Source organism: Ochotona curzoniae, unplaced genomic scaffold, assembly GCF_017591425.1.
Source record: "Ochotona curzoniae isolate NIBS_2020 unplaced genomic scaffold, NIBS_Ocur_1.0 scaffold_4506, whole genome shotgun sequence".
NCBI classification, from domain to species: Eukaryota; Metazoa; Chordata; class Mammalia; order Lagomorpha; family Ochotonidae; genus Ochotona; species Ochotona curzoniae.
The window spans coordinates 5,450,102-5,473,562 of NW_024467119.1; the positions used below are offsets into that span (position 1 = coordinate 5,450,102).

General features: G+C 57.4%; 1 protein-coding gene across 1 annotated transcript; it reads left to right on the forward strand.

The window, feature by feature from the left end:
* The first annotated feature begins 687 nt into the window (after positions 1 to 687).
* Positions 688 to 23,008, forward strand: PDGFRA (platelet derived growth factor receptor alpha). The gene is made up of 22 exons (XM_040967092.1): positions 688 to 736; positions 1,112 to 1,429; positions 2,411 to 2,671; positions 3,489 to 3,619; positions 4,426 to 4,597; positions 4,687 to 4,876; positions 6,069 to 6,184; positions 6,778 to 6,904; positions 8,030 to 8,223; positions 9,012 to 9,106; positions 9,215 to 9,347; positions 10,855 to 10,959; positions 11,561 to 11,671; positions 11,810 to 11,963; positions 12,529 to 12,695; positions 16,121 to 16,236; positions 16,504 to 16,626; positions 17,088 to 17,199; positions 17,816 to 17,915; positions 18,013 to 18,118; positions 19,389 to 19,636; positions 22,763 to 23,008. Exons 1-22 carry the CDS (start codon positions 688 to 690, stop codon positions 22,908 to 22,910), a joined length of 3,276 nt encoding a protein of 1,091 aa, XP_040823026.1. The 3' UTR covers positions 22,911 to 23,008.
* The last annotated feature ends 453 nt before the right edge of the window (positions 23,009 to 23,461 follow it).

Below are 23,461 nucleotides of genomic sequence, written 5' to 3' on the forward strand. Positions count from 1 at the left end.
GGAGAGAGTCACCTTGGCTTTGAAAAGCAAGCTTGCAGAGAGAAGCAGAGAGAGAGGAGAGGGCTTCCATCCGCTGGTTCACTCCCTAAATGGCCTTAACAGCCAGGGCTGGGCCAGGCAGGAGGCAGGAACTCCCTTCAGGTCTCCCACATGGGTGCAGGGGCCCGAGGCTTTCCCATGTCCTCTGTTGCTTTCCCAGGGAGCGGGATTGGAAGTGGGGCAGCCAGGACTCGGACAGGTGCCCGTGTAGGACGTGCGCCCCCCTCCCCTCCAAAGACAAAGACACCAGCTGTCGGCTCTCTCCCCAAGGACACAGCGGCCACCTCACCCTGTGACTGATAGAGCAGTGGGTGCCGGTCCCTGGAGGACATCCCTTTATCTTTACAGAGTCACGCTGTTGTCGGTGGACACGGCACAGGCCGACAGAACGAGCGGGCTTGGGCATCCACTTCTTGGTCTTTCACAATGACCTCCATCCACTGAGAAGCGCTGCTGTCCCCTGGCTCTTGGGTCCAAGGCAGCAAAGCAGGCCTTGTGGGTGACTGAGCCGTGTGCAGGTGCAGCAGTGGCACTGCCCGTCCTAGCTCCCTGGGGCCCTTTGCCTTTGTGCTCCTGCCGGGCTGGGCGTTGCGTCTGGCAACTAACGTGGTTTCTGTCTGACTTTTGATTCTGCAGCTACCTGGAACCATGGTGCTCTCCTGTCGAGCCTTCCTGGTCCTTAGCTGGCTGTTGGCAGGTATGTTCTCCAGCCCTCCCCCGCTCTCTGGCCTTGGCTCCTGGGGGGCGGGGATGCTCTACAGGCGTGGTGACCCTGTGCACCTGACCCCCATGTGAACGGTCACTAAGTCGCCAAGCTGTCCGTCACTTTGATGGATAGATCTGGCCACATGTGAAAGCCTGCAGTGCGCAGACTCGGGGTCAGGTGGCCCCTGTCCATTGCCATGTCCACAGGGGTGGATCTGAGGGGCTGGGCCTAGAACCTTCGCTGCCTTCAACAAATGTGCAGCAGCTGGCTGTGATGAGTGGGGTCACAGGGATCCAGGCTTTTGGGGGGGCTCATGCGGAAGAGCGTGGCTGCCACATGCTGTGCCTCACGTGGCTCTTGGTGCAGGGTCGGGCCTCACGCGCTGCGAGCTGCCTCTGCCGTCCATCTCTCCGGGCGACAGCGAGCGGGTGGTGCCGCTGAATGCCTCGTTCTCTCTGCGATGCTCCGGGGAGAGCGAGCTGAACTGGCAGTACCCCACATCCGAGGATGAGAGCCCCATGGTGGATGTGCACAGCGAGGAGAACAACAGTGGCCTCTTTGTGGCCGTGCTGGAGGTGGCCAGCGCCACGGCGGCCCACACCGGCTGGTACACCTGCTACTACAACCACACGCAGACGGAGGATGGCGACGTGGAGGGCAGCCACGTGTATATCTATGTGCCCGGTGAGTGAGTGGGCGCTGGCCAAGTCCCTTGGACGGGCTAGCCTGTTAACCTCAGGGTTCTTTTTTTTTTTAAGGCATTTTACTTACTTATTTTTACATTTCTAAAAGGCAGTTACGGAGAGAGAGAGAGAGAGATCTTCCATCTGTTGATTCACTCCCCAAATAGCTGCATTATGGTCAGGGCTGGGTCAGGTGGGAGTTAGGAGCCAGGAGCTTCTTTCTTCTGGGTCTCCCACACGGGTGCAGGGTTCCAAAGCTTTGGCCGTCCTCAACTGCTTTCCCAGGCCACAAGCAGGGAGCTGGATGGGAAGTGGAGCAGCTGGGATATGAACTGGCGCTTATGTGGGATACTGGTACAGCGCATATTGGCTTAATATGTTTAATATTGCATAGGTTCCATTAAGTGTTTTTAAATACATTTCATGGCCTAAAAATTATGATTAATTCCCTTTTCTTCTGACAGAATTAGATTCTATTACTTTGTTCATTTTTTTGTTCTTTGAAGTTTGAGTTGAGTTTCTGGCTTGTATTCTGTTCATTGTGGTAGTCTTCATTGGGGTTCAAGCAGTTGCTGTAGCAAGTTAAGCTGCAGACTGTGATGCTGGCATCCCATGTGGACACTGGTTCGAGTCCCAGATGTTCCACTTCTGACCCAGTTCCCTGCTCCTGTGGCTGGGAAATGGCTCAAGTTCTTGGATTCCTGCAGCCGTGTGGGAGGCCCAGAAGAAGCTCCTGGCTCCTGGGCCTGGTCTACCCTGGCTATTGCAACCATTTGCAGAGTGAACCGTTGGATGGGAGCTCTCTCTGTAGTTCTACCTTTCAAACAAATCAGTAAATCTTCTGAAAACAAAACATAACAAAAACATCCAAGGCAATTCATGGTAGCAGGGACGGTGTCCTAGCCAGGGCATGGGGCTCTTGCTGGTGGCGGGGTGGGGGCGGGAGCCGGGCCTGAACCATCCCCTGCCATTCCCCACACAGACCCGGATGTCGCCTTTGTGCCCCTGGGGATGACTGATTACTTGGTGATCGTGGAAGACGACGACTCAGCCATCATCCCGTGTCGCACCACGGACCCCGAGACCCATGTCACCCTGCGCAACAGCCATGGGGTGGTCTCTGCCTCTTACGACAATAAGCATGGCTTCAATGGCACCTTCACCATGGGGCCGTACGTGTGCGAGGCCACTGTCCATGGGAGGACCTTCCAGACGATTCCCTTCAACATCTATGCCTTGAAAGGTACCCAGCCCCTCCTTCCGCCTCCCGCTTCCCATGTGGGCGGCAGGTGGCACTGCCAGAAGGGCCTGGGGGATGCTGCCTAGCACGCCACCGTCCCTGCGGCTGGAGGCGCTGAAGTCCCCACGCTCCCTGGCCAGTGCCAGGCTGGCCAGGTGAAAGCGAGCAGGAAGGCCGCGTGTGCCTGCATTGGTGTGCAGGGACTCCTGGCTCTTCAGCTAACCGCGAAATACCGCCAGCAATTCTCTCCTTGCATGAGCCTCTTAGTGTTTGTTCACATCCCTGGCTGCACAGGTGCTGCCAACAAAGCTACACCCTGGGGCGAGGGACGGGGTGCAAATGCTTAGATTCATTTCATTCGAAGGCGAGGGATTTATGCAGATTGCGATGGTGGACCTGTGGACTTCCTTTGATGTGAGCCACGTGGGGACCACTTCCTGATCTTTCGTTCCGGGCAGCTGAGAGTGAGCGAGAAGGGGCAGGGTGAGGGTTGGAGCACCAGTGCCCATTGCAGGGCTGGCCCCAAGGCTGCCCGCGTTGCTGGGAACTCACTCGAGGCAGGCACATTGAGCCCCGGGCACTCCATTGCTTGTTCTTTTCACCGGCAGTGTCTCTCTTTGTATTTCTGCACCGTAACCACGTGCTCGGCTGTGCACGAATTCTGTCAGCTCAAGATTTCTGAGGTTCCCCCCTCCAAATTTTGTCTCCCTCCACCTGATAGGCATGGTGTCAAAATGAGTTCTTCTCACACACACACACGATGCTGTATTCAATCCTGCCTCTCACGGCTCTCCCCCCGCTGTGTCGGTTCTTCTCTCAGCTACCTCGGAATTGGATCTCGAAATGGAGGCTCTGCAGACGGTGTATAAGGCTGGGGAGACGATTGTGGTCACCTGTGCTGTCTTCAACAACGAAGTGGTGGACCTGCAGTGGGCCTACCCTGGCGAGGTGGTAGGTATTCTGGGCATGGGGAGGGACTGCCCCCAGGGGCATCTCCTGCCTGGGCATCCCTGAGCCTCTGGCCCTGGCCGGAAGCTCGCAGCACCCAAGGGCCCATCCATGGTGGGCACTGGCCACGTGCTTCAGCTGCTGCCTCAGACGCCTGCAGCTCCTGAAAGTGCCCAGATTGGGCGTCTGGCTTCTCTTTCCATTCTGGTTTCCTGCTGAGGTGCCCGCCCGCCCGTCCCCGGAGGCCCTAGGCGGTGACTCAACTCTGTGGGTTCCTAGGGATCTGTCCCTAACCCTGGGCCTGGTTTGGTTCTAGCTACTGGGAGGTGGTGATGTTCGGGGAGCGACTCCAGTGTTTGTGTGCGTGAGTCTGACGGTCCTGGCCTCTTCTGCCACTCAGACATTAACAGATAAAAACGGTCAGGCAACAGCTGGCTGGTCGGGCGTGGGGAGGTCTGAGGTTGGGCAGGTTTCCACAGGTGCCAGGGACCTGAGCTTACTCCTTCAGAAGTCAGAGAGGGGCTGGCACTGTGGCCAGCGAGTAAAGCCACAGCCTGTAGCACCGGCGTCCCAGATGGGGGCCAGTTCAGGTTCCAGCTGCTCCATCTCTGACCCTGTTAATGGCCTGGGATAGCAGCAAATGGCCCCTGTTCCCACGTGGGAGACTGGGAGGAAGTTTCCTGGCTCCCAGCTTCAGCCTGGCCCAGCCCTGACTATTGTGACTGCCCAGAGAATGAGCTGGTGGGTGGAATCTCTCTTTCTCTCTCTCGCTCTTCTCCAAAACGGTTTTCTCTCTCTTTCTGTCGCAGAGAGGAAAAGGTGTCACGGCGCTGGAAGAGATCAAAGTCCCGACCCTCAAGCTTGTGTACACGCTGACGGTGCCTGGGGCCACGGTGAAGGACAGCGGTGACTACGAGTGTGCCGCCCGCCAGGCCACCAGGGAGGTCAAGGAGATGAAGAAGGTCACCATTTCTGTGCATGGTACGTCCGCCTGCCCGCTGTCACCCGTGCCACTGACCGCCAGTGTGTGCGGGCTGGCCTGCACTGAACGCACAACCCTCCGCCTGCAGAGAAGGGCTTTGTGGAGATCCAACCCGCCTTTAGCCAGTCCGAGGCCATCGGCCTGCACGAGGTCCGGCATTTCGTGGTGGATGTGCAGGCCTACCCGCCGCCCCACATCTCCTGGCTCAAGGACAGCCTGACACTCATCGAGAATCTCACCGAGATCACCACCGACGTGGAGAAGGTCCAGGAGACCAGGTACCATGCCGCTCCGAGCCCGCCTGGCACTTCCGGCCCCGGGAGGTCGCCTCCCTGGGCAGGAGGGCCTTGTCACACCAGGGCACAGCAGCTCGCCATCCCTGCCCCAGCTGCAGCTCCGAGCCCGCCTGGCACTTCCGGCCCCGGGAGGTCGCCTCCCTGGGCAGGAGGGCCTTGTCACACCAGGGTACAGCAGCTCGCCATCCCTGCCCCAGCTGCAGCTCCGAGCCCGCCTGGCACTTCCGAGGTCAGGGGCCCCGGGAGGTCGCCTCCCTGGGCAGGAGGGCCTTGTCACACCAGGGCACAACAGCTCGCCGTCCCTGCCCCAGCTGCAGCCAGGTCATGGTGCGTGAGTCTGACGGTCAGGAGAGAGTGAAATGGAAGCCCTTGACCTAGAACCGCTGCCTTGATGATCCTCATTACTTGCAAAGCGGTTGCCCGCTGCCAGGAGAGCCGGTGCTGCTGGCTTTGTTCAGAGCCGGTTTGTCCCCATCAGGGCTCTCTGTGTTGGAGCAGTGAATGTCCCAGGCTAGTTTTGGGGCCCTGCATCCCGTGGGTCCTTGTGTTCTGATGGGAAGGGCAGATGCAGCTCATCCCTGAAGGAGTGGTGGAGGAGGTTGGGTCGGCACCCAGCCTCAGCTCCCACATCTGGAATGCAGCATCCAGGGTGTCGTCCTTGTGCAGGGTGAGAAATGGGCGGGGATTGCCTGAGCTCTCCACGGCTCCCCACTGGGATTAAGATCTGGGAGGCCCAGGAGGAGCATATGCTTATCAACTTATTTTAAAGATCTATGTATTTTTACTTGAAAGGCAGAATGCAGAGGGAGAAGGAAACACAGACAGACAGACCTTCTGCCCACTGGTTCACTCCCCCGGTGGCTGCAGTGGCCAGAGCTGAGCTGATTTGAAGCCAGGAGCCGGGAGCTTCTTCCTGGTCTCCTGTGTGGATGCAGGGGCCCAAGGACTTGAGCCATCTGCTGCTGCTTTCCCGGGCCATTAGCACGGAGCTGATGGGAGGTGGAACAGCCAGGACCTGAACCGTCATCCAAATGGGGGACAGGTGCCTCAGGTGGAGGCTGAGTCTACCGAGAGCTGACCCTAGGACGTGGGCTTGTGATGCAAGCTGCTGGTGGCGCACGTGAATGCCGTGTGTGCCATCCTGTTTTGTTGAAACAAATATCTTTGATCCAAGATACCGATGCAAGCTGAAGCTCATCCGTGCCAAGGAGGAAGACAGCGGCCACTACACCATCGTGGTTCAGAACGAAGATGCTGTGCAGAGCTACACATTCGAACTCTTGACTCAAGGTGGGGAACAGGAGGGGACGGCCATTCGGTGGGTGAGTGAGTGGCTCTGGGGAGCCAGCTTGTGGAGGAGAACCAGGGACCAGAGTGGTTCTAGAAGTTTCCGGGGTATTCTGGAATGTTCTCTTGGGGAGCTTCTAGGTGCTGGCAGCTCCCTGTGGGCCCTGCAGTTTCTGAGCAGGCTGCCAGTCCCACCTCGTGGTCCCAGTGGCCTTGGATTGTCCTGGGGGATTTTTGCTTGGTTTAGTTGCCCTGCTGATGGGCAAAGGGGCAGCTGCACAGCTGAGGTCTCTGAAGTCTCTAAGCCTTGGGTGGGCTTGTTGGTTCCTTGCAGCAGGCCTGTGATGGGAGCCGACACATCTTTCACTCACTCTCTCAAAGCCAGAGCCGCTAAGAGCTCCCGGCCAAGGGCTGCCATGGCCTGAAGCCCAGGCTCTGCTGGTTTTTTTGTTTTGTTTTGTTTTCAAGAGCGTCTTTGCCGTGCGAACCACATGCCACAGGCAGCCTGAGCACGTGCCCGCGTGCCCGCGTGCCCGCGTGCCCGGGCTCCGACTCCTGCGCGGCGCGTTCCATTCTGACTGGTGCATCTCTTCCAGTTCCCGCGTCCATCCTGGACCTGGTGGACGATCACCACGGCTCCAGCGGCGGGCAGACCGTGACGTGCACGGCCAGCGGCATGCCCCCGCCCGAGATCGAGTGGCTCATCTGCAAGGATATCAAGAAGTACGGAAGCCCCCTGTTCCTTGCCCCTTGGGGGTACCCACCCCCAGTGCAGGCCTGTCGCTCTCACCGCCCTCTTAGGCTCACAACCCAGTTGACGAAAAGCTCCTACAGGGCCATTCCGGGTTTGTGCAGCTCCGTGCGGAGTGGTTAGGACCCGGCCTGAGACTCCAGCTGCTCTGCAGATCTCTAGCCTGAGAAGAAGAGGGCTTTTTTTGTTTGTTTTGTTTTAGGGTTTATTTAATTTATTTTTTAGAACCTGAAAGGCAGAGTTACAAAAGAAGGAGAACCAGAAGGAGAGCTCTCTTTTACTTTCTAAATGGCCACAACAGCCAGAGCTGAGCCAGGAGCCTCCTCTTGGTCTCCCACCTAATGGCAGGATCCCAAGAACTTGGACCATCCACTTTTGGGCCATCCCAGGCCATAAGCAGGGGGCTAGATGGAAAGCAGAGCAGCTGGGACACAAACTGGTGCCCATACAGGATGCTGGTGCCACAGATGGAAGCTTAGCCCACCATGCCACAGTGCCAAACCCCAGAGAAGTCATAAGGATGACTGCCCTAGGGGGTTTTTATGAGCCAGGCCATTGGTCTGACCTTTCACCTCCTGTCGGGTGACTGCCCACACCCACCCTCGCCCACCTGCTGTATGCTGGGCCTCTCCACGCTTCACCCATGCCCACCAGCTAAGTCTAGAAGCCCTGGTGGCTGACTGGGAGACTGACACCGGTGTCCTCGGCTTGGCCGGCCTCAGTTGAGGTCTCATGAGTCCATGGTGAGGCTAGAGGCCATATGGCTAAAGCGTGTCCCAGGTGGGTGTCAAGAAGGTGGTTTCTGGGCCCCTCTGAGCAGTGGAGATCTGAATTGGCCCAGAGGCTCCAGTTGAGGGTGATCGGTGCAGTGATGTCTTACAGAACTTATCTGAAGGCGTGACCTGTCAGTTGTCTGCGTGTGGGTGTTCCTCTTAATCGTGAGCGAATGCATTTTCACGCTCATCACCAGACCTCAAGGTTGACCCGTAGCTCCCCCAAACACGGGTGGGAACAGGCTGTGCCTACAGGTGCACCTGTGCCCAGGGTCTCCAACCCCGAGCCCCCCGCTTTGCCTTGACATCTGTTTGCCTCTCCAGGTGTAACAATGACACGTCGTGGACGATCCTGGCCAGCAACATCTCCAACATTGTCACGGAGACCCACCCGCGAGGCAGGAGTGTGGTGGAGGGTCGACTCACCTTCTCCAAGGTGGAGGAGACCCTGGCGGTTCGCTGCCTGGCCAGGAATCCCTTGGGGACCGAGAACCGAGAGCTGAAGCTGGTGGCTCCCAGTGAGTGGCTTGAGAGTGCAATGGACTTCCGGGTCATCGGATGGGGGCCTGGGTCCCCTAGGACTCCCAGCAGGGTTCCTGGTCCCCAAGGTTCTGCAGCTGCAAGGCAGGGGGCCAGCATGAGGGCTTTCACACCCAGAACTGTGTCTGGCAGAGGTCTCCTTGCAGGTGCTTGCGGGATGGTGTGACAGGGCCCTTAAGCCTGGGCAGCCAGTGTCTTCCCAGATTTGGCTGGGAAAAAATTTTTCCCATCTTGTGGCTTCTTCAAGCAGCTGAGACATGCTTGAATTCAACGTGAATAATGGAGCCCAAATCCATAGAATAGAACAAAGCTAGGAGGCCTTTTGAAACCAGCTTGTGATAACCTGAGCAGGCTGTTGCCCTGAAGGCAGCCCTGGGTCCCCTTCAAGGTCAGAGTCAGCCCTGAGGGCCCCCTGCTTGGGGTGTCTGTGCAGAGCTGGGCTCCCGATTGCTGTGTCTTTGTGGGAGAGTTGGCAGTGTTTCCTGGGAACAGTTTTACAAGGGACAGGAAGTTCACACACCAACCTCTCTCTCTCCCTCCCTTCCTCCTTCTCCCTCCCTCTCTCTCTCCCTCCTCCATCCCTCCCTCCTCCCTCCCTCCCTCCCTCCCTTCCTCCCTCCTTCTCCCTCTCCCTCCTCCTCCCTCCCTCCTTCTCCCTCTCCCTCCTCCATCCCTCCTTCTCCCTCCCTCTCTCCCTCTCCTTCCTCCTCCCTCCTTTTCCCTCCCCCTCCCTCCCTCCCTCCCTCCCCCCCCTCCCCCGCCCCAGGCCTGCGCTCCGAGCTCACCGTGGCAGCCGCAGTCCTGGTACTCCTGGTGATTGTGATTGTCTCACTGATCATCCTGGTTGTCATTTGGAAACAGGTAGATTCCAACCCTGGGGACCCCGCTGCATCCGTCACCAGGAGCCCTCCCTGGTGCCCTGGGCCAGTGAGTGGTAATTCACCTGCTACCTGTCCTGCTTGTCCGTAGAAACCCAGATACGAGATCCGCTGGAGGGTGATTGAGTCCATCAGCCCCGATGGACACGAGTACATCTACGTGGACCCCATGCAGCTGCCTTATGACTCGCGCTGGGAGTTTCCCAGAGATGGACTCGTGCTGGGTGAGCTCCTGGGGGCAGGGCTGAACTCCTGGACCCCCCTCTCACTGTGCAGACAGCTTGGCTAGTTCCTGACCTGGGGCAAAATACAGGATCCAGTTTAGTTAACAGTATAAGTAGGCTTTTTTAAATAAAGATTTTATTTATTTGAAAAGGCAGAGTTGAGAACAATCTTCCGTGGGCTTGTTACCCACCAAATGGCTCCAACAGCCAGAGCTGGGCTGGGCTGAAGCCAGGAGCCGGGGGCTTCTTCTGGCTCTCCCATGTGGGTGCAGGGACTTGGGCTGTCCTCTGCCGTTCCCCCAATGCATGAGCAGGGAGCTGCATGGAAAGTGGAGCAACCAGGATTCAGACTGGTGCCCACGTGAGGTGCCGTTGCCGCAGGTGGCAGCTGACGTTATGCTCGTGTTGGTCCCTATAAGCACGTTTTCAGCAAAATATGTAAAAGTTATCAAGACAGCCCATTGTGGATAACTCCCATGCTCTAGTCTTGCCCCGGATCAAGAATCTGAAGCTTCTGTTTGGTGTTTCAAATCGCATTCGGAAAGCATGAAGGCAAGACAGGCCGGGGGCCTTGGAGCCAGAGGTTCTGTCACTGTGGATGGCCTGGCAGCTTGTATTATAACAACATGGTGTTTGTTTATTTGAAAGGCAGAGAGGTGGTGATGTTGCATTCACAGGCCCAAACCAGCTGCATTGGGGTCTCCCTCAAGGTGACAAGGCCCCAGGCACTCAAGCCCTTGCCTGCTTCCCCTGGGGGGCACGTTAGCAGGGAGCTGGATCAGGACTGGAACACAGGCTCACCACTAGAGGTTGTGGTTGTCTTGGGCAGTGCCAAATGCCTGCCTTGGGCTGGGCTTAAAAAGATGCCAGATTGGGTGTCTCATTACCCACCTGTGTCATGGCAAGGCCCAGCCAGGCTTAGTTTCTGATGCCAGAATCGTACAGGGCATCTGAGCTGCCACCAATGTCAAGTCCGCACACCTGAGCTTATGTCATCCCACCTCCCTCTCCAGAGAAGGGACGAGTTCAGCAGAGTTAATAAGGCCAAGGGTAGCTCTCTGTGGCAAGAGCTGTACTGCACCTCTCTGCTCCACGCAGGACTGCAGCCATACGGCCAGTGCTGAGGACCACCAGCATTGGCTCTGGGCATCCCACACGCCCAGGTCTTTTCCGCTGGGCAGTGTCCCTCTGAGCCTGTGAGCTTTAAGAGCCGGGCATGTGGCACCATGTGCCCTTCGCATTTGGCATCATGAAGCCCAGAATGTGCAGGCAGCAGCTTGGACCCAGGCTGGAGTCTGAAGTGTCTCAATTGCCACAGCTGCCAAAGTGTCACCCTCAGCAGGTGGGACACAGAGGGCGGGAGCTGGCACACGGGGGGCTGCATCCCCCGCATCCCTTCAGTCACGGAGGGACCCTTCTGTGCTCTCAATGCAGGGAACGCTCACGCACGTGCACACTCCCACGCCGGCTGCTGTGCACAAAGCTTGATGGTTCTGCTTGTCTGCAGGTCGGATCTTGGGCTCTGGAGCTTTTGGGAAGGTGGTGGAAGGCACAGCCTATGGACTGAGCCGGTCCCAGCCTGTGATGAAGGTGGCTGTGAAGATGTTGAAACGTAAGTGCCTCCCCATCCTGGGGACTTGGGTCAATCCCTCCACGGATCTCTGTGTGTTTAGTCTGTGTCGTCAGTTCAGCTCATCACCCCTGGGTTGGAAACTTAGGAGTTTTTAAAAGATTTACTTGAAAGAAAAAGAGATCTTCTACCAGCTGGTTTGCTCATTAAATGGCTGTAACTGCCGAGCCTGTTGCGGCCAGAAGCCACAAGTTCCATCCGGGTCTCTCATATGGGTGGCCTCTGTTGCTGTCCCAGGTGCATCAGCAGGGAGCTGGTGGGAAGTGGAGCAGCGGGGATCCAGGCTGGCGCTGTGATGCTGGATGAGGGAGCTGGTGGGAAGTGGAGCAGTGGGGACTCAGGCTGGCACGGTGATGCTGGATCAGTGTCCCACGCAGTGGCTTTGTCCACTGTGCCCCTGCTCAGGTTTTTACCCTGAAGACCAGGGGTGGGTTGTTAGTCTAGATGAGGGGGGCTCTCTGCCGTAGACCCTCGGGAGACGCTGTGAGCTTGGTCACAGCACCAGCCGCGGTCCCGCTGGCTCTGGCCGGGAGCTGGAAGCGGGTGGGTTCGGTTGTGCTGATGTGTGATGGTGTTATCACAGCCACGGCCCGATCCAGCGAGAAGCAGGCCCTCATGTCGGAGCTGAAGATCATGACTCATCTGGGGCCACACCTGAACATCGTCAACCTGCTGGGCGCTTGCACCAAGGCGGGTAGGCCTCGCTGCCTGCTGTCATGAGGGCTGTGACAGAGGGATGGCCCCCTGGGTGGACGCCTCGTGCTTGAGCCCCGTGGCAGCTGGAGGCTTTGCTGTCCATCACATTCCTCTCACTGATTTCTGTTCCCCACAGGCCCCATCTACATCATCACCGAGTACTGCTTCTACGGCGACTTGGTTAACTATTTGCATAAGAATAGGGACAGCTTCCTGAGCCGCCACCCGGAGAAGGCCAAGAAAGAGTTGGACATCTTTGGTCTGAACCCAGCGGACGAGAGCACGCGCAGGTGGGTTTAGGGAGCGAGGCTGCCACACAGCATTGCCCAGCAGTCCTCACCCCCACGGTGAAAGGCTCCACGGCCTGCTGGGCCCCAGGGCTGCCCGCTCAGTGCCCGTGGCTGCAGGGCTTGAGCCAGACCACCCGGTCCATGTCCAAGTCCACATGTCCTCACCTTGTAGGATGTTGGGGGCCTGTGGGAGTTTTAGACGTGGTCCTAAGGGGTGCCTGCTTTTGCAGGTGCAGGGGGTCAGGAGTCAGACGCAGAGGCCAATGGTGGACACTGACCATGGCCGTCCTTGGCAGGTGCCAGGCTCACTGTGCTCTAGGATCAGGGTTTTCCTCCTGGCCCAGCCTATAGGAAAGCGACTCACGTGTTGGTGACTGTCCAGAGCCTGGTCCCCGTGGAGAGCATGCACGCGGAGGGTGTGCACATGGCTTGGTTTTTCACCTGCCCTGGGAGCCCCCCACGTCTGCAGTGTCCCACATGCAGGTTGTGGGCCGTGGCCTGCTGGGTGTCGGGTGACCAGGCCCGCAGGGGACACCCCGGTAAGTTTCTTTCTGTGCCTTCACAGCTACGTGATTTTATCTTTCGAGAACAATGGTGACTACATGGACATGAAGCAAGCCGAGAGCACGCAGTACGTGCCCATGCTGGAGAGGAAAGAGGTGTCCAAGTACGCGGACATCCAGCGGTCACTCTATGACCGCCCGGCTTCCTACAAGAAGAAATCCATGCTAGGTAAACATGTCTGCGCCCACCATGTAGTCAGGGATCCCCGAGGCTTGGCTTCCTGTCGGGTCTTCCCAGGAAGGCCAGCGGGATGGGGCTGTGGTCCCCAACGGCAGGTTCCCCCGACCTGGCGTCTGGTGTGTTTTAGCGGGAAGAGGGAAGTTAATGCAGGGAGCCACCTAGACACTTGGAGCACGAGGTCACTCCACGACAGTCACCTTGCTTTGCGTGTTGCAGTATTTCCTCCCCTCCCCCACAATGAAAGCAGTGATGATCGTTGATGCTTTTATTCCACTTCGCAAAATTAAAAAGTTGTTAGGTTGGCTTGCTCCTGAGGTTTTGGGAGTCTTAGATGTGGACCAGCGCGCCCTAGTCCTTAGAGCAGAACCGTCCGGCCCTGCAGCTGGTGAGGGAGACAGTGGGAGGCTGGCTTTGCTGACAGGTGCTTCCAGGAAGCACAGGAGCGTGTGGTGTGGGTTGCATTGATTTGCAAGTGAGACAGGCCCCACCCAGGCAACAGCCCTCCCCCGCAGGCCGCTGCAGACCTGCAGGACAAGGCTAGCGGCCGACTCCGACGTTGGCTTTCGCTTCAAGGGTCTGCCTCTGCTCCCTGGCTCCCACCCACCAGTGGACACGAGTGGCTGTGGAAGTTGTTTGCAAAAAACCCCACAGTTGTTAGCTGTGCTCTGAGATGCTTTCAGGGTTCCTAAGCGAGAGCCACAATCCATTAAGGCAAAAAAAGCTTGTTTTGCAACAATAGCCTTTTCCATTCTGGCCGCTCCAGGTCCCACTCATTGCTGCTTGCCAAGTGGGTGAACTCCCAAGCACTTGCAGGCCGAGCCAGGGAGAGCATTGGAGCAAGTGCCTCCCCTCCCCTCCTGTGGTTTTAAAAATAGCTGCCATCGCTTCCCTGGCCAGCCGGGCTGGTGGTGCACTTGGCAGTCAACACCCAGGAGAATCTGACTCACGCCCCGGCGTGGGCTGTTGGCAGGCAGCACCCCACTTTCTGGCCTGGGCTCGAAGCGGCATGAATGGCTGTAGAGACATTTTGCTTGCTTGAACGTTCTCATGAAGCACGGAGCCCTGCTGGCCTCCACCAGCATCTTCCTCGACAGCCCTAGGGCCCTTCCAGGAGGGAGTGAAAGCGAGCCAGGCAGGCAAGGGAGGGAGGGCCAGAGGGGGAGGGCGCTCATGCAGGGCCGTGGGCCCTCCCTATGTCCGGTCACGGATGGAAAAGTTCAGGGTGGATTGAAAAAGAAAATGAAGCGATTGCTGGATGCTCCTTGTCCAGAGGGTCCTCGTGTGTGTGTGTGTGTTAAAGATAGCTAAGGCGGCTTGCTGAGATTGGAAAAAGACATTTAGGAGGTGAACCAGTTCTGTGTGAAGGCTTGTTAAGGATCGGTGTGGACAGCCGACTGGCTCTGTGTGGGCATGTGTAAATCAGATGCCGACAGGTGCCAGCTGGGCTGATGCCTCACCAGGTGCTGGGCACTGCAAGTGTTGAGGGTGCTGGTGGATGGGCAGCAGCTGAAGGAGCTGCTTGAGAAACCTGTATCCTCTGTTGGGGCACCGGTTCGAGCCCCACAGCTGCTCCAGCTTGCTGCTAATGCCCCTGGGAAGGTGATGGGTGATGGTCCATGTGCTTGGGCTCCTGTTCCCGCGGGTGGGCTTCCTCTGGCTGTTTCTGGCATCTGGGAGTGAGCCAGTAGATGGAAGAACTCTTTCATCCTGCCTTTCAAGCCAATAAATAAATAAAAGTCTAAAGGAGAAAGGAGCCAGCGTTGTAGCATAGTGAGTAAAACTGCTGTCAGTGGTGCTGGCGTCTGGTGTGGGTGCTGGGCGTGTCCTGGCTGCTCCGCTTCCAGTCAAGCAGAGGAAAACGGCCCAGTGTTTGGGCCTCTGGCACACAGGCGGAGGCTCCTGAGCGCCTGGTCCTGCCTGGGCCTGACTCGCCCCTGGCTGCTGCTGCCATCTGAGAGTGAACTAGCAGAGAGAATATGTCACTCTCAGACTCCCCCTCTCTCTGACTTTCAAATAAACAAATAAATAAACATTTTAAAGATTTATTTATTTTTATTGGAAAGGCAGATCTACAGAAAGAAGGAAAGACAGAAAAATCTTCCATCCACTGATGCTCCCCAAGTGGCTACAATGGCTGCAGCTGAGTTGATTCGAAGCCAGGAGCCAGGAACCTCCTCTGGGTCTCCCACACGGCTGCAGGGTCCCAAGGCTTTGGGCCGTCCTCAACTGCTTTCCCAGGCGCCAAGCAGGGAGCTGGATGGGAAGCAGGGCTGCTGGGACACCAACCTGTGCCCATATGGGATCCTGGCACATGCAAGGCAAGGTATTTAGCCACTAGGCTACTGTGCCAGGCCCACAAATAAATTTTTTTTAAGACCTTAAGAAGTTTTTAGAATATAAAATAATTTTGGATTTTGGATATTTTGAAATTTTAGAATATTTGCATATATATAAAAGAATATTACAGGATAGGAAAAATCGAATATGAAATCCCTCTGTGTTCCAGGTGCATCCTAAAGGTGAGTTTATACTTTAAAAATGATTTGTTTATTTATTTGAAAGGAAGTTAGAGCTTTTGTCTATTGAGTCACTCCTGAAACAACCAGGACTGGGCCAGGCTGAGTCCAGGAGCCAAGAACTTGGTCTGAGTCTCAAACATGGCGGGGAGGGACCTAAGCGCTTGAGCTGTTCCCTGCTGCCCTCCAGGTGCACATTTCAGAAAGTTGGACTCGAAAGCAGAGCTGGCCCTCAGCCCCGGCCCTGTGTGCGTGGGAAGCAGAGCTGGCCCTCAGCCCCGGCCCTGTGTGTGCGGGAAGCAGGGCTGGCCCTCGGCCCCGGCCCTGTGTGTGCGGGATGCAGGCATCCCAAGCCATGTGTTCACCCTTGCACCATTATTTGCCCCTACACATGAGGTCAGATATGAAATTTTCTGCCAGTGGCGTCTCGGAATGGTGGTCCAAAATTATAGAATTTGGAACAGTTCAGATTTCAGATTTTGGATAAAGATTTCTATATTAATGTTTGAAAAGATTTATTCACGTATTTGAAAAGCAGAATGACAGAAGGAGAGAGAGTGGTGTTTCAGCGTTGGTTTACAGCATGTGGGGCCGGGCCAGGCTCAAGACAGGAGCCAGGAACTCCGTTGGGTATTGCAGTGGGTGGCAGGGCTCACTGCTCCCCAGCCCACTAACTGGCTCAGCAGAGCAGCTGGGAGTCACACTGCTGCATTGGGGTGGGATGCTGGGATCGTGAGCCTCAGCTTAACCCCCTGCACCCCGCACCTGCCCACAGTTCTCCATTCTTTAAGATGGGATTTGCACGGGGAGCTGCCCCGCAGCGCCGCCTGGTGGGAGACGCAGGTGGTGAGTCTCGGCCGTACACCTGCCCTGACCCATTTACTTTGTCTTTCGCAGATTCGGAAGTGAAGAACCTCCTTTCGGATGACAACTCCGAAGGCCTCACCTTGTTGGATTTGTTGAGTTTCACCTACCAAGTTGCTCGTGGCATGGAATTTTTGGCTTCCAAAAATGTAAGCTTTGGAGAACAGTGACCACCTTTAGGGAAGGGGGCGAGGGGGGTATGGAAGGAGACGCAGAGAGGGGGGCCGGGACATGCTCCCACCTGTCTTCTCTTTGGGGAGGCCCCGAGGGAAACCTGGGGGCTGGTGGGCTTTGTGTTCCAGGTGGACTTCCTGGGTGTCAGCAGGGAGAGGCTTGTCTGCTGGGAGGTGGGGGGGGCGGGGGAGAATGTCACCAACACAGAGATTCTAACATCATGAGGTCCCCTTCGCACACAGTGTGTCCACCGGGACCTGGCCGCACGCAACGTCCTTCTGGCACAAGGGAAGATTGTCAAGATCTGTGACTTTGGCCTAGCCAGAGACATCATGCATGATTCCAACTACGTCTCCAAAGGCAGCGTATGTACACACACAGTCTGTGGGTGGGCTCCTGGGGTGCACGGGCTGGGGAGGTTTGGTGTGGGAAGCACGGGCTGTCTGAGTGGGCAGGCCAGTGGCGCCCCTTACCCGGGCTGGGGAGGGGAGGTTGCTGTGTCTTGGTTCCCTTTTATAGAGCAGGGAGGAGATCTTGCACCCGTTTCTGGTGCTAAGTCAGGGAGGTCACCCAGAGTCAGCTGTAGGTGCTCAGAGCAGGTGCACACACGCAGGCATCTTCAGGGGCCGTGGCTCCGGTCTCTTAAGATTTTATCAGGCTTTTGATGGGGGTTGTCCATGACTCCTTCAATGGGAGGAACTCCGAGTTGTAAGAGAGGATTGGACGAGCCTTGCGGAAAAGGCTGCCCCGGGAGCTGTGCTCCTGCTTTCTCTGTAAGCTTAAGGTACACAGGGCTGTGGTCCAGTGTCTCCCCTGTCCCTTGCAGACCTTCCTGCCTGTGAAGTGGATGGCCCCTGAGAGCATCTTCGACAACCTCTACACCACGCTGAGCGATGTCTGGTCCTATGGCATTCTGCTCTGGGAGATCTTCTCTCTTGGTACGGTCTACACCCTGCTGGCTTGTGCTGGCCTGCACCTGCCCCGTGGCGGGGAGCATTGGCAGGGCTGGGGTACCTGGACTCACAGGTTTTCATACTGGCCCTGTGTGGGCTGAGCTGGGTTCCTGGGGGCTGTGCCGATTCCTCCCTGCTCCCTCCAGCTTTTGTCTCTCCTCCCTGTCCTGTCATCGCATCACCAGGATGTGTTTTTGGCTTGGGGGCTTTTGTGGGCTCACTGTCCTAGCTGTCCCTCCCTGGTGGTCACCATGGACCACTCCAGCATGTGGCTTAAAGGGGCCACATAGAACGTGCAGAGAATGACCCAGGGCCCATTTTTCATGAATGGGACTGAGCCTTGCCCCATTTGTTCAGTTCCCTGTGGCTCTGGCAGCCAGGAACATGACCGACATTTCCAGGCTTTTTCTGGATGTGTAGGACTTGGGCCTGGGGTGCTTGGCCTGTGGTCCCAGGATTTAGTGACGGTAGCTGTTCTTTGCGCTGGGAGTGGCCTGTGCAGACTTTAGGGTGCACAGTGTTTCTCAACAGTGCCCTGTCCCTCTGGGGTTCGCCCGCTGTTGGCCCCACATGAGTCATGGCTGTTTGCTCCTGGCCTTAGGGGGCACTCCCTACCCTGGCATGATGGTGGATTCCACATTCTACAACAAGATCAAGAGCGGGTACCGGATGGCCAAGCCCGACCATGCCACCAGTGAAGTGTGAGGCTCTCCCCGTCCTGGGGCCCGGGTGGGTGGGTGGACAGGTGTGCGGCCTGGGGCGACCCCTTGCTCACAGATGGCGTTCTTGCCTCTGCAGCTACGAGATCATGGTCAAGTGCTGGAACAGTGAGCCGGAGAAACGACCCTCGTTTTACCACCTGAGCGAGATCGTGGAGAATCTGCTGCCTGGACAGTATAAGAAGGTTGGTTTGGATACCAGAGGAGTGGGCAGGGCAGCCAGGCCTATGCGAGTGGTCTGGGCACCGGAGGAGTGGGCAGAGGATGGTGGCTGCTCAGGCCTACGTGCGTGATCCGGCCACCTGAGGGGTTGGCAGGGCATTTAGGCCTATATATGTGTTCTGGGAGCCCGAGGGGTGGGTAGGGAACGTGCATGGTCCAGGCTTCACGTGCTATCATGTGACCCTGGCGGCTGTGCTTGGGGCATGCTCCCATCCCGCAGCACCCACAGCCCCTGGTTCTCTGGGTGTTTGAGTGTCTGGAGCTGCCATCAGCTGGGAGTCTCTGGGTACTGGGGGCCTGCGCCCTGAGCGGCTGAGTCCCTGCTGGTTCTCAGTGGCAAGCATTGCAGGGCACCCTACAGGACATGGAGATACACCCAGCGTCTCCCTGGGTGAGGGGCAAGCCCAGCAGAGGCTTCTCCCTTGCAGATCCAGGGCTGCTTTCTGTCCACAAGGAGATGCTGGCAGCGCCCGCAGCTTGACTGTGAATGTGAGGCCTTATGTGGTGGCAACAAAGGGCAAGTTAGTGAGAGGCAGAAGGAACGGGCTTGGGGCTGGTCAAAGGTGTACTTGGCAGAAGGAGCTGGGGACCGTGCTTGGGGAACGGGCGCTCCGTGTCTCCACGGTGAGGCTTCCCCATGGGGAGAGGAGGATGTGCAGTCCCCCAGGGTCTCGGGCTAGCTGCTCTCCTCGATCCCTGGGTGGAATTGCAGGGCATGTGGGCATGTGGGCATGTGGGCATGTGGCTCAGAAAAGGGGCTGTTAGCATCATTGTAAAAATGAAGTTATTTATTTGGAAGGCAGAGACAGACAGCAAGCTTTCATCTACTGGTTCACTGCCCAAATAGCTACAATTGCTAGAGCTGGGTTGGTCCAAAAACAGGAGCCAGGAGCATGGCTACAGGGGTACAGGGGTCCTAGAACTTGGGCTGTCCTCCACTGCTCTCCCAAGGGCATTCTCAGGGCGTTGGATTGGAAATGGAACAGCAGAGAATTGAACTGGTGCTCTCATGGGATGTTGGCACCACCACACCAATGGCCCCTGGCCTCCTGGGACCCTGAGTACGAGGTTGTGTGGGTCATGGCCCTTCCTTTGTGCCAGGCACCATACCCTTGAGCTGGGAAGCTGGCATCACAGTCCAGCAGATACACCTGTGTCCTGAACGTTCAGCTACACTTCCTGCTAGGGCCGCACACAGCCTGGGCTCCAATGTGCTCCCCTGTCCACCTGCAGAGCTATGAGAAAATTCACCTGGACTTCCTGAAGAGTGACCACCCGGCCGTGGCCCGCATGCGCGTGGACTCGGACAATGCGTACGTCGGTGTCACCTACAAGAATGAAGAGGACAAGCTCAAGGACTGGGACGGTGGCCTGGGCGAGCAGAGGCTGAGCGCCGACAGCGGCTACATCATCCCACTGCCTGACATCGACCCCATGCCTGAGGAGGAGGAGGAGGATGGGGGCAAACGCAACCGTCACAGGTAAGCCCAGGGCGCAGGCGACTCACTGCGACTCCAGGGTGTGCCCTTGGTCCTGGGGCCATGTGTGTGTGTGTGTGTGTGTGTGTGTGTGTGTGTGTGTGAGACCCAGGCCCTCAAGGGACCGGGTCAGTCAGCTGCTGTGATCACAGCAATCTCTCCCATGGTGGCTGTCTAACATGAATGTGGCTTATTCTGTGACTTAAAACCATTCTTAAGTGGCGAGTCTTTGAAAGGCAGAAAGGTTCACATTGAGAGAGACAGAGAGGGGAGGGGGCTTCATTGCTTGGATGTCCATGATGGCCAGAGCTGGGTGTGGCCAAAGCTGAGAACCAGGCACTCAATTTGGGCCTCCCCTGTGGGTGGCAGAAATTCAACTACTTTGAGTCGACACCTGCTGCCTTTCAGCGTGTGTGCTGGCAGGAAGCCAGAGTCGGAAGCCAAGCTAGGACTGAGACCAAGCATGGAAATGGGTTGTGGTCATCCCAGGCAGTGTCTTTTTTTTTTTTTTTTTAAGACTTATTTTATTTATTTGAAAGGCACAGAGAGACAGAGACAGAGAAGGAGACTCAGAGATCTTCCGTCCGCTGGTTCACTCCCCAAATGGCTGCAACGGCCGGGGCTGGGCCAGACCGAAGCCAGAAGCCAGGAACTTCTGCTGGGTCTCCCATGTAGGTACGGGAGCCCAAGCACTTGGGCCATCCTCTGTTGCTTTCCCAGGCCATTAGCAGGACGCTGGATCGGAAGTGGAGCAGCCGGGATGTTGATGCTGCAGGTGGTGGGTTAACCTGCTCTGCCTTGGTGCTAGCACCAAGAGGAATCTCAACATTACTAAACGCTCGCTCCTGCACTTGCATTCCGCCTCTGTGGACTCTGCAGCGTGGGTCTGGAGGCAGGCTCTGGCTTTGTGCTTTCTAGAAGTTCCCAGCACCCTTTTGCCCCCTTGACCACATGAACAGCCACTCACTGGCGCTCAGAGCCTGGCTGCGTCCACTCATGACCAAGGTGGTGCCCTCGTCAACCACGGCCGACGACCCTGACTCGCACACCCCACGCCCCTGCTTGCCTTACTTGGGCGAAGGTAGAGGGCGGTGGCTGTGGCCCCCACTTGGGGTCCACGTGGCCTGTGTCCGTGTCTTTGTTCTTTGCTGGGGACATCTTTCGTTCTTGCTCCCTCCCTGGTCATTTGGTTAACCGCATGTAGTCGTTTGGACAGAAGGCCTGTGGCTGCGCCTGGGGTAGCCCCGTGGGCATGGGCTGCTGGGTGGACCAGGTCATTTGGAAAGGACAGCTCCTGCGTTTCCTGTATTTGGAGTCGGCGGTTAGGCAGCGGGGCGCGGTGCCGGCCTGGCTGCATTTACTTACTCAGGCCTGTTCTTACGTGTGTTTATGTTCCTTCAACAAACAAGCCTGCCCGGGCGCTGGGCGTTGGAGCCCAAGGGGCTTAGGGGGCTGGGGGCTCCTCTCCAGTAGGTGGCGGCTCTGTGTTTCAGGACAGTGGCTCTTGGAAGTGTCTCTGTTGTGTAGGGCTCTGCTTCTAACTGGACTTGGGATGTCTCAGCTCCCCAGACCTAGGCACGCTTCCAGCTTCTGGCTTGTTCTATCTGAGAATGAGGAGCGGCCCCTGGAACCCCATGTTGGGTGGGAGTGTAGACCCTGAGCCGTGAGGGAGGCTGGCTTGGGTAAGGGGTATCCCCAGGAGTTGGGTGTCTGTTGGGGAGGTTGGGCCCAGGTGCACAGAGTCAGCCCCCAAGCCACACCCTTGGGCTCTGCAGGACATTGGCTGTGGAAAGGGAGTGGGGTCAGGGGCCAGTTCACTGGGTCTCCCGGGCGCCTGGCAAGCCATGAGCGTGGGCTGGCACTCAGTGTTTGCTGCCCACACCCCTGCCTTTTGGGAGGGCGAAAGACTGGCAGAGCAAGAGCAGGGGACAGGGACCAGAGGCCCATGTCAGCGGTCTAACTGGGACCCAGGCAGGAGTCCAGCACCTGTAGCAGCCCTTGCTGGGTTGGCTCAGACTCTCAGCACAGACAGGACCCAGGTGCAGCTCCCAGGGGAGGAGGCCTGCAGGCCTGGACAGTGATCAAGACTGGAAGTGATGGATTCAGAATGAGGTGCAGGACCAGATGTCAGGGTGGGGCTCAGGCCGGGGGGAGCTGCAGCCCAGTGACCCCGGGGGTTCAGGAGCAGGCAGTAACACTGGAGTCATGGTTGGTGGCAGCTGGCTGGACTGGGTTCTCTGCTAGGGAGAGGAAGGGACACTGTGTCCTCACTGCTCTGTGTCTCGAGTTGTGCAGCGGCTGGCTAGCCGGTAGCAGCTTGGAGCAAGGCATGGCAACGCCGAGAGGTCACAGACGGGTACAGGGGAATGGCCACAGACTGTCCCCAGGGCGAAGAATGCACAGAAGAGCTGGAACAGCCTCCCTCCACGTTCGGTTAGGCCCTGTGCAGCCCTGTGCGTGTCACAGTCGGGGGCTGGAGAAGTGGAATTCATAAAACAAAGGAGCTTGTTTTGATGTTGGGGCCAACCAGTTTGAGGCCATACAAGGTTGCTTTTTCTTTTTTCTGTAACACAAATCTTGTGCAATCATTCTGCAGCCCCTCGTGCCCACTCGGGATTTTTTGATTGCGTGAATAGGGGGCACCCAAATGTGTCTCCCCGACTCCCGTGCTGTTCCAAGCTCAGCCACAAGGGGCATCTCTTGTCCACCGAGCCCTTACTGCGTGCTGGGCACTGTGCTTGGCGCTTACGGCTGCGGCCCTGTTCAGTCACTTGAACAGGTAGTGCACCTGGGAGCAAAGGCAAGGAGGCAAGTTCAGGTTCAGTGGCAAAGGGCCACCTTGAAGTCCAGTTTAGTACACACACCTGGAGTTCAGGTGGCTGCCTGGATCGCACCTGTCCTGATCCGGTCCTTCTGCTTTGCCTTCCTTCTGCCTTGCATCACTCATTTCTCCTTGCACTGGGGTACAGCTGGGAAAGTAGGGGTCAAGGCTGGTGAGAAACTGGGCAGAGGGAAGGAAGGTGGCAGCTGAGGTGATCGGGCACAGCACTGCTGTCCAAGTGGGAAGGGTGTTGAGGCACCGCCTCCCTGGGCACCTCCTGCAACCTGCGTGGGCCCTCCTCCTTCCAGCTCGCAGACCTCCGAGGAGAGTGCCATTGAGACAGGCTCCAGCAGCTCCACCTTCCTGAAGAGAGAGGACGAGACCATCGAGGACATGGACATGTTGGATGACGTCGGCATGGACTCCTCGGACCTGGTGGAGGACAGCTTCCTGTGACCGGCAGGCGCCCGTGGGCTCCCCAAACCACCTTTGGGTCCCCTTCAGAAAGCTACTTGATTACAAGGTACAGGTGGAGAGAGGACATGAATGATACTGGTGACACATTTCCAGCAGCCGAGCCCCCTCGGCTGGGGCATCTGCAGGCTGAGCTGGCGAAGGCGTGTGGAGGTGGAGGAGGGAGTGACAGACCACGGGGGGGCAAACTTCCTGCCTCGAGGGCATGGTGAGATTTGCACACACACCATGCTCTGCGGATGTCAGCATCGCAGTCTTGTACCTAACTCACCAAGGGTGTGCCCAGGTCTTCTACGCCCTGGTCTCCCAGGGAGACCACTGGGTCTGTGCACTCTCTAGCTGCTGATGGACTTCGTAGCCACCTGCGTGCCAGACCGCCTGGGAACTCTGAAAAGGTACGTGGCCTGGAGCCTCTCACTTCTCTGTCGTGGAGAATGATTGGCCAGGCTCGTTGGATAGATTTGGGTCGCTTCAGAGCCCAAGAACGTGTTTCTGTATCATAACCTATGTGTATAACCATACTACTGGTGTCA

What these genes read in the sequence shown, in the direction of transcription:
- PDGFRA (XM_040967092.1), top strand. Translation starts at nt 688, where the DNA reads ATGGTGCTCTCCTGTCGAGCCTTCCTGGTCCTTAGCTGGCTGTTGGCA. An exon ending in GAGAAGGTCCAGGAGACCAG is followed by an intron (nt 4,877 to 6,068) that starts GTACCATGCCGC and finishes CTTTGATCCAAG; the next exon opens with ATACCGATGCAAGCTGAAGC. An exon ending in GCTGAAGCTGGTGGCTCCCA is followed by an intron (nt 8,224 to 9,011) that starts GTGAGTGGCTTG and finishes CCCCCGCCCCAG; the next exon opens with GCCTGCGCTCCGAGCTCACC.